The sequence below is a fragment of the Benincasa hispida genome, chromosome 2 (genome assembly GCF_009727055.1).
Source record: "Benincasa hispida cultivar B227 chromosome 2, ASM972705v1, whole genome shotgun sequence".
NCBI classification, from domain to species: Eukaryota; Viridiplantae; Streptophyta; class Magnoliopsida; order Cucurbitales; family Cucurbitaceae; genus Benincasa; species Benincasa hispida.
Genome location: NC_052350.1, coordinates 30,313,727 through 30,324,230, shown reverse-complemented (window position 1 = coordinate 30,324,230; position 10,504 = coordinate 30,313,727). Strand labels below are relative to the sequence as shown.

The following is a 10,504-nucleotide window of genomic DNA, read 5'->3' as shown; positions in this document are numbered from 1 at the left end:
CGCTGTGATCCTAGTCGAACATAGGGTCTTGTAGCAGAATATGAATGTGTATTTGCATGCGACGATTTGAAATAAAAGAATGAGGGGCATGGGTAGTTAATTAACACTACTACGTCCACTCTAGCTAAACCCAGACACGCAAGTGAAAATCAAATAAGAAACACAAAAAATAAATATTATTATGCATATGAGAGATAGAGACAGCGACATAGTCATGTGACATGTATATACAAACTGAATGAAAGAAAGATATGGAACATTAAGCAAGATAATTTCATATGCAAACAATTAAAAGTGACGTATAGGGCAACCTTAGTCAACGCAAGCTACTAACAATCATGCTAAACACACTATAAAGCCAAACTTATGAAACGTATCGGTGGTATATGCATAAGTGTCGAGATGAGCATACAACCACCACTAATTCCCCTATTCCTAATAAATGCATATCCCATCCGTAGGGTGCCATATAGTTTGTTGTGAAAGCAAATGGAAGCTATCATCCACCCAATTCCCCATTCCTTGCCTATGCTATTCCAATCTCCGCTTTCCAAGTCTTTAGATTGTTGTATTTTTTTTAATAGACTTAACGACTCCACAAGTAAAACCTAAATGAATGATGAAGCGCTCATAGGAAAGGTAACCCGCATAACTTTGCTGACTAAGATTGTTCCTATCCTAGTGAACAATGACTTACATTACTTGATGCAACATCCACTACCCTTCCCGGCAGTTGATGTTGCTGACTTTACTCTAGCAAGTAATGCGTTAGCCTATAGACAGGCATTGCCGCACCTTCACACTAAGAAATAAGGTTTTTTCACATACTCACACAACGACACTCTCAATGGTTTGCTACATGCTTCATATCCCTAATCACATGACTAGTATGCGAATATCTCAAGCAATCTCAACATGATGCAATAAATTTGAAGATGCTAAGTAAAGAAGGAGATGGAATCAAAGGAAACATAGAAATGTATGAACACAAAATGTATTAATTCCTTAATCAAAAATGTATACAATACAAATAAGAAAAGAAAGGAAAATGAAATGATCGGCTGAAGCAAAGATTGCTTCTAGCAGATATGCTCAAGCTGCCAGTGGTGCATGAATGGGCGATGAAGGTTACTCTCTCGAGATCTAGCTCCAGTCGAAGGTTTCGGTCGTCACTCGAATGATAAGGAGGTGAATAACTCTCAAGCTTCTTCTCACTGCATTTTCTGAGATCACAGGAAAACCGCTGTTTCAGGGATCCCTAATAGTTTGGAATTCTGCTCATGCGGTTTTATATAGAGCTTAGATCGCTGACAGCATTAATGGACTGCTTTGATTTTGACATTCGACGCATTTATCCTTTCTGAATCCTGCTGCCAACGACGTGGTAGTGAGAATGTCAACATTATCTTTGATTTGTGTTGATGCGTTCATTCACCACTTGCGTTGATCCCATTATTCTGCGTTATCTGTGTACTGCAATTGTGTAGTGACTGCATTCACTTAATACCGTAACTTCTACGATGACCGCAATCGCTTGACGATTGCAACTCCTATTGATGGATGCATACCACTAATTACCGCAACATCCATGCGTTGATCGAGCACGCTCGCCTTTGTGATGGAGAGTTTCTCCGCATGCAATCGTCTATGCGGTTGTTGTTTTTCGCATTTACGTCCACTGAGCGTTAGCTACAAAAATAAATAATTGAACGCTCAATGCAAAATAACGAGTTAGTTGAGATTCGTAATGCTGAACGCCGAAAACTCAATTCTCTTGAATTCCCAACATAATTGCCGCAAATTCTGCTTAACGACCTTCATAATTCTATATAAGGCCTAAGATGACATGCATTTCCTGCATGTAATTAGTAGCGGTGAACGGGTTGAGAAGGGTTCGCTAACACTTTCTAGGATGCGTTCTTGTTATGCGTCATGTGCAACACACATGCAATAGAAATCATCTCTTGACGCAATTCGACGGCTTCTAATACTAGAACGCATTGATATATGCGATGAGCTTATAGGACCTACACATAAGCCTTATTCTTATCTATGCGATGACAAAATGACACCAAACAAATAAGGCGACCACATAATATCATAACCTATCTATAGGGTGCATGCGATGCAGGTTGGCAAAACAGAGCTTATCTCTAAGTCCCTATCTCTTGCTTATGCAGATCTAATCTTGCTCTTTCGAGTCTAGTGGCCTCCTAACCATGCCTTGTGCCACACCTTTTAACTTCCTGGGCATTACTCAATGCTCTACTATATGCCCACCTAGGCTAACTCAACTGTTTGCATACCACCATACTGGCCTTTACTAAGCTCTTTGTAAAGTTAACTCTTTCTTGGCAACCTCGACCCATCCTTCCCTCTATATTGGCCATCAACGCAAGCGTCATGCTAGATTAGCCCATTTCCTCCCTTGAACGCATAGTACATCATGCCTGCATCGCATCTAGTGCTCTGATTTCCATCCAAGTGTTAGTTTCCCATCCACCCGAAAGCTCAACTACTAACACCTAGGAAGTTTCCTACCCTCTTTCAACTGCCACATGCCTAAATTTTCGTTTCTTTGGCTCTCAAATTTTTCTCTAAGTGTTGTGTTGCCTCTTTGTCCCCCGAGAAAACTTCTTTCTAATACCCGAAAATTTTTCTCTTTTTAATATCATACACGTATTCATCTTATACTTCACATACCAATTAACTAAAGTAAACATCATTAACTCGTAATTATGGAGGCTTAACATAATTAATTAATAAAATAGGTTTAGGGTTTACACCTTGGCAATATGACAATCAAACAATCATAAAGGAGTGACACTTCTGAATTTGATTGGATGAGGAAGCAATTTCTCAATACCACTCAATCATAATATCTCTACCGCTACAAGCTCGGCTAACCTAACAAAAGGGACACTTATTCACTTTCTGTTCAATAAAGAAGCAATCACTTAAGCATCAACCTTTTCAATGGCCTTTCTTATCAAGGAAAATAAACCTCCTATTTTGCCCACCCTATAGACAGCAGAGTCCAACATCTTTTGGATAATTTTCCTACCCTAACAACTCAAACAAACGACCTTCCCCCACTTAGGGACATCCAACATAACATAGACTTCATACCGGGATCATCCTTACCTCAATCGCTTGACGATTGCAACTCCTATGTGATGGATGCATACCACTAATTACCGCAACATCCATGCGTTGATCGAGCACGCTCGCCTTTGTGATGGAGAGTTTCTCCGCATGCAATCGTCTATGCGGTTGTCTGGTTTCCGCATTTACGTCCACTGAGCGTTAGCTACAAAAATAAATAATTGAACGCTCAATGCAAAATAACGAGTTAGTTGAGATTCGTAATGCTGAACGCCGAAAACTCAATTTCTCTTGAATTCCCAACATAATTGCCGCAAATTCTGCTTAACGACCTTCATAATTCTATATAAAAGGCCTAAGATGACATGCATTTCTGCATGTAATTAGTATGCGGTGAACGGGTTGAGAAGGGGTTCGGCTAACACTTTCTAGGATGCGTTCTTGTTATGCGTTCATGCAACACACATGCAATAGCAAATCATCTCTTGACGCAAATGCGACGGCTTCTAATACTAGAACGCATGTGATATATGCGATGAGTCTATAGGACCTACACATAAGCCTCTATTCTTATCTATGCGATGACAAAATGACACACACACAAATAAGGCGACCACATAATATCATAACCTATCTATAGGGTGCATGCGATGCAGGTTGGCAAACAGAGCTTATCTCTAAGTCCCTATCTCTTGCTTATGCAGATCTAATCTTGCTCTTTCGAGTCTAGTGGCCTCCTAACCCATGCCTTGTGCCACACCTTTTAACTTCCTGGGCATTACTCAATGCCTACTATATGCCCACCTAGGCTAACTCAACTGTTTGCATACCACCATACTGGCCTTTACTAAGCTCTTTGTAAAGTTAACTCTTTCTTGGCAACCTCGACCCATCCTTCCCTCTATATGGCCATCAACGCAAGCGTCATGCTAGACTTAGCCCATTTCCTCCCTTGAACGCATAGTACATCATGCCTGCATCGCATCTAGTGCTCTGATTTCCATCCAAGTGTTAGTTTCCCCATCTCACCCGAGAGCTCAACTACTAACACCTAGGAAGTTTTCTACCCTCTTTCAACTGGCCACATGCCTAAATTTTCGTTTCTTTGGGCTCTCAAATTTTTCTCTAAGTGTTGGTTGCCCTCTTGTCCACCCGAGAAAACTTCTTTCTAATACCCGAAAAATTTTTCTCTTTTTAAATATCATACACGTATTCATCTTATACTTCACATACCAATTAACTAAAGTAAACATCATTAACTCGTAATTATGGAGGCTTAACATAATTAATTAATAAAATAGGTTTAGGGGTTTACACCTTGGCAATATGACAATCAAACAATTCATAAAGGGAGTGACACTTCTGAATTTGATTGGATGAGGAAGCAAATTCTTCTAATACCACTCAATCATAATATCTCTACCGCTACAAGCTCGGCCTAACCTAAACAAAAGGGACACTTATTCACTTTTCTGTTCAATAAAGAAGCAATCACTTAAGCATCAACCTTTTCAATGGCCTTTCTTATCAAGGAAAATAAACCTCCTATTTTGCCCACCCCTATAGACAGCAGAGTCCAACATCTTTTGGATAATTTTCCTACCCTAACAACTCAAACAAACGACCTTCCCCCACTTAGGGACATCCAACATAACATAGACTTCATACCGGGATCATCCTTACCTCACCTTTCTCACTACAAAATGAGCCCATCGGAATATCAAATACTTAATGAGATCATTCAGGATTTGCTTCATAAAAAGCATATTCAATCGAGCCTTAGCCCTTGTGCGGTGCCCGCTCTTTTAGCCTCAAAGAAACATGGTTTATAACGCTTATGTATTGACGTCGGGCAACAACTAAAATAACCATCAAATACCGTTTTCCTATACCTCAAATTTCTGATTTGTTGGATCAATTAGCTGGATAAAAAATATTCTCCAAATTGATCTTGCTAGTGGATATCACCAAAATCCGTATAAGACAAGGTGACGAATGGAAAATAGCCTTCAAAACCAACGAGTGACTCTTTGAGTGGCTTGTAATGCCATTTGGGTTATCCAATGCCCCTAGCATGTTTATGAGGCTTATGAACCAACTTTTTTCCCCTTCTTAACAAATATGTTGTTATTTATTTTCATGACATTGGTTTACAGCAAATCCACTGAAAACCATCTCATACACCTCAAGGAAGTATTTTATATTTTAGCTTATAATTCTCTAGTCATCAATATTAAGAAGTGTGCATTTCAAAATTCCAGTGTTTGCTTTTTAGGAGTCGTCATCAATAGTCAAGGAGTTTAAGCGGATCCAACCAAACTTCAAGCCATAATAGAATGGTGGCCACCTAAAAAGTAAAAGAGGTGTAATCCTTCCTTAGTCTTGCTTCATTTTATCATAAATTCATTAGAAATTTTAGCTCTCTAGCAACTTCTCTTACCAATTTCCTTAAGAAAGGAAAGTTCGAATGGAATGAAGATACCTTACATAGTTTCGATACGTTGAAATCCAAATTATCATCTCCTCCAGTCCTAGCTATACTCGATTTCTTTTAGGCATTCAAAGTTGCTGTTGATGCTTGTAGGGTAGGTATTAGGGTTGTCTTATCTTAGCAAAATCACCCAATTGAGTTCTTTAGTGAAACATTGAGTGAACCTTGCCAAAAAAGGTCCACCTACGAATAGAAACTATACTCCTTAGTTTGCACTCCATCATTGGGAACACTACCTCATTGGAAAAGAATTTGTCTTACTCACTGACTAGTACTCCTTAAAATTTTTACATTCCCAAAAGCATGTTGGTAGAATGCACATTAGATGGATTACTTTTATCAAAAAATTTGACTTCGTGATCAAACACACTTCAGTGTCTTCGAATAAGGTAGTAGATGCTTTAAGTAGGAAAGCCAATTTATTAAACTTTTATGTGGATCCATTATTGGTTTTGACCACTGTCCTATATCATATGAATATGACCCTGATTTCCATGACACATGACAATCTTGTTTAACTAACAACAGATGTATAGACTTCCACTTACTTGATGGATTCCTTTTCTACCTCAAGGATCTCTTAGAGAAGCATTTATCCAAGAAGTTCACTCAAACAGTTTAGCCATATATTTTGGAAGGGACAAAACCCTAATTTCAATTAGTGAACGTTTTTATTGGCCGCAAAAAAGGAAAGATGTAAGCAACTTTGTAAAACGATGTTTTATATGTCAAAAAGTCAAAGGAAGAACTCAAGATACTGGACTATACACACCTTTACTCATTCCAAATTTATATGGAAGGATTTATCCATGGATTTTATCCCTAGATTACCTAAAACACAAAGAGGTTTTGGATCCATATTTATTTTTGTGGACAGATTTAGCAAGATGACACATTTTATTGCTTACAAAAAAACATCCGATGCTATGAACCTCGCTAACCACTTTTTCAGTGAGATTGTCATAATCCATGGGATCCCAAAATCAATAGTAACAGATCGAGATTAGTTCATGAGTTTCTTTTGGAAAAGTCTTTGGAAAAGGTTTGACACAAACCTAAAATTCAACACTATAAGCCACCCTCAAATAGATGGCTAAACGAAAGTAACAAATAGGACACTTGGCAACCTACTTAGATGTCTTTCCAGCAACAAACTGAGAATATGGATACTTGTCTTGCCTAAGTTGAATTTGCTTACAACAATATACAGAAGAAATCTACAAGGAAGTGTCCATTTGAAGTAGTTTATACTAAACATCCCTGTCTAACTTTTGATCTTATTAATCTTCCATCATCTATTGATTTAAGTACAGAAGCAAAAAAAAAAAATGGTAGACCGAATAAAAAAATTACACCAGGAAGTAATAGACCACCTAGAAGTTGTCAATGCATCATACAAAGCTAAAGCTGATCAACACAAACACATCCAAATCTTCCAACCTGGAGATCTAGTAATGATCCATCTCAGAAAAACAAGGCTACCCACTGGAAATTACAACAAACTCTCCAACAAGAAGCTCAGACCATTCAAAATCATGAATAAAATTAGAGAAAATGCCTATCAACTTGCCTTCTTCCTTCACTCAACATCCAATTCACATTCAATGTTGTGGACCTCACTCCATATTACCCACTAGATAAATTTCACCTAGCAACATAACTCGAGTTGAGTTATTCTTTGTTGGGGAAGGAAAATTGATGTAGGGTATTTTAGGAATTCTTACAAGTTTTTTGTCAAATGTATTTTTCATTAGTATTTATTCATTTTGTTAATTTTAGTTTAGGTGTGACCCTATCCTTCCTCTTTGTGTCTATTTAAAGGGGGTTAGGTTTAGATTAGTTAGTTAGTTAGTTTAGGGGTGATCAAGCCTTTTCTTCTTGGGTCTATTTAAGGAGAACTTGTCTTCTATTCTCACACACATTTTAATAAAACTTTCTTCAAGATTTGCTCAAAGATTTGAGTGCTACATCATCAAGTGTCGGAATGCTACTTACAATGTCGAAACACGCTCACAATTTCTGTGTGTGCATTTTCCTTGTTTAGTTTGAGTTATAAAATCTCTTAGCCCCCATTCCCGATTTCCTATCTTATTTACTATTTTATGCAAGTTTCTTTGTATTTGGCTCGTTTAAGAAAAACATTTAGCTCATGATTGCATGTGATTTATAGAGCCTGATCCCAATAGTGAGTTTACTTATTGAATATTTTTCATACTCATCCTATCTTTAAACATTTTTCAAGTCAAGGAAAGAACAAACTAGACACTTGACGAAGGGATCTGTTGATGGTGTCATGAGACTAGTATCATCGCTTCTGCATATTATGTTTTGAGTCTTATAGTTTTCCATCGCATTTTTAGAAATCCCGAACTAAAATTTGTTGTTATTCAAAAAATTGATTTAATGATATTTTAATTCTTTTTCCTTAATTTATTTATCAGAAAATTTTATTTTTAATTTAAAAAGTTAATTAATTGGTTAATAAAATTGCAAGGACGTAGTAATCACTCCAGTAAGAGGTCTTCTAGAATTGAGTGCACAAAAGAAATTGTAGTCAAATATGGTTAGAGCCCGATCTTATAGGTTAATTTGAGTATCTCCCTTAGAAGGTAAATACAAGCTGCATGAGTTGATGACCTTAATCTTCTAGATTATCAAAAAATTTGCTTCCTTTGCTTTCTAATCACTGAGCTGAACAGGGAAAAAAAAAATCAGAATCATTTTCCTTTTAAAGCATTACACACAAAATAGGCCAAAAGTTGAAACTTCTGTAGTCAACATCAGGTTTGCAAGAGTTGGTTCTTGCTTTCTGATAAGCTTAGCCCTTTATAAACGTCAAGCATTGGAAATGTCTTATTCAAACGCTTGGAAGAATCCTCACAAATAACTCCCAATCTGTACAGAGCGTTAGCCAACTCCATAGCCTCTGCTCGCCACCCAGCATAAGCGATCCCCTCGATTAACAAGACGTAACTAGTTTTGTTCGGTACACAACCTTTTTCAACCATTGTTATTAGCAACTCAATGCCTTCAAAAACCCTGTGTGCTTTACACATTCCCAGCAGAACAATGTTGAAGCTGATCACTGTTGGCTGGAAGTTGGTAGCTTCCATGTCTACCAACAATCCAATAGCCTCATCGACCAACCCGTCCCGACACAAGCATGAGATCAGAGAATTGTACGTTATCTCGTCAGGATCAATTCCTTTTCTTATCATTTCTGATATCATCTCCAGAGCCTTGATCTTCTTCCCACAGCTCCAAAGTGCACTGAACATTGTGTTGTAGGAGCTCACATTTGGAGGGCAACCCACTTCATCTAGCTTCTCAAAGATGTCTAAAGCCAGATCAGCGCTACCAAATTTACAAAGAGTAGCTAAAATTGTATTGTAGTTAACAATATCAGGCAAACAACCATCAGAAACCATTTTGTGCAAATACTCAATTGCTAAATCTAATCTCCCTTCTTTGCAGAAGGCAGAAATCAGTGGATCATAGCTATATGCATCTGGGGTTAAGCCTTTCTCCTTCATCACCTTCAACACATTCACTGCTTCCCCAACTCTCCCTTCACGACACAACGAACTAATTAAGATGCTGTGAGTAACGACATTCGGCTCACAGCCAATTAAAACCATGTCTTTCATAAGCTTCTCCCCGTCTGCCCACCTGCTTTTGTTTAAAAAGGAACGCAGCAGAATATTGTATGAAATCACATCTGGATTACACCCTCTAGCTGATAAACCCTGAACAAATTCCACAGCTCGATCCTCCATTCCTTCCTTGCAAATACCCCTAATGATGGCATTGTATGTATACAAGTCGGGACGGAGGCCCCTCGACAGCAATTCATCAAACAGCTCAAGAGCTTCATTGATTCTACCTTCAAGAATGGTTGCTTCTATAAGAATTGTGTAAGTAATCACAGATGGTTTACATCCATCCTTCAAAAGCTCATCCATAACTTCAAAAGCAAGCTCAAGCTTTCCCCTACTACACAAACACCCAATCATTATATTGTATGTAACAACATCAGGGGAAAATCCCCTGCTGCGCATTCTATCAAACACCTTGTTTGCAGACTCAATTTGATTAGCTTTACTAAACCCACTAATCATAGCATTGTAAGAATAAACATCAGGGTCACCATAAGTTTCCAAAATCTCCATAACCCTCATAGCTTTCTTCAAATTCCTCGAATTAAAAAACCCTTTAATGAGCTTCGTACAGAGAACAACATCAGGTTTAAAGCCTTTACTCACCACGCTTTCGAGAAAATAGAGCGACTCATTGTGCTTCCCAGCTCTGCAGGATCTGTTGAGGAGTTTCATCAAATGGGCATCTCTGTTATGGAGATTGGAGAAATGGGGTTCTCTGGATTCAGCAGAAGATGCGCCATTTCTGAGATGGGTTTTGTTTGAAAATTTGCGAGTGACGAGGGAGTCTGAATGTGATCGGGGAATTGTTGGCTTCGATAATGGGTTGGTGAAATGGAGGCTCTGAGGGAGAAATTCCGATGAAAACATGCTCGTTGATGGAGATTGCTATGCCATTTGAAGTTCTTGGAGATGGAGCATCGTCTTTTGTTTGAATTGAGGAGGATTTGGAAACGTTTCTTTTTCTCTAGTGCCAAGAGAAACGAGCAACAGAAATATCAAAAGCAAATCTAATCCAAGTGGATTCTATTGTAGAGCATTAGCCTTTGGATAAGGAATCCATGAGGTAGGCCTCACTTGTACACCTCATCTATATCGATGAAGATCGAACCTTCCATTTAAAAAAGAAAGGTCATTCAACGCTTACTTTGACGAATGGATGAGTATAAATTAGTTTTTAATTATTAAAATAATACCCAAAATTAGGAAAATTCGTACCCATGGCCTCTATTTAGGGTTCCACTCGAAATTT

The 10,504-nt window shown here is 38.1% G+C and overlaps 1 protein-coding gene across 1 annotated transcript; it reads right to left on the bottom strand.

Annotated features, from left to right (window-relative positions):
* Window positions 1–8,144: 8,144 nt before the first annotated feature.
* On the bottom strand, window positions 8,145–10,280 carry LOC120072349 (pentatricopeptide repeat-containing protein At3g04760, chloroplastic). Its single transcript, XM_039024831.1, has one exon. The coding sequence runs from the start codon at window positions 10,120–10,122 to the stop codon at window positions 8,377–8,379; it is 1,746 nt and encodes a 581-aa protein (XP_038880759.1). The 5' UTR covers window positions 10,123–10,280; the 3' UTR covers window positions 8,145–8,376.
* Between the last annotated feature and the right edge of the window lie 224 nt (window positions 10,281–10,504).

Excerpts from the sequence above, each read along its gene's own strand:
- LOC120072349 (XM_039024831.1), bottom strand. The coding sequence starts at position 10,122 with ATGTTTTCATCGGAATTTCTCCCTCAGAGCCTCCATTTCACCAACCCA.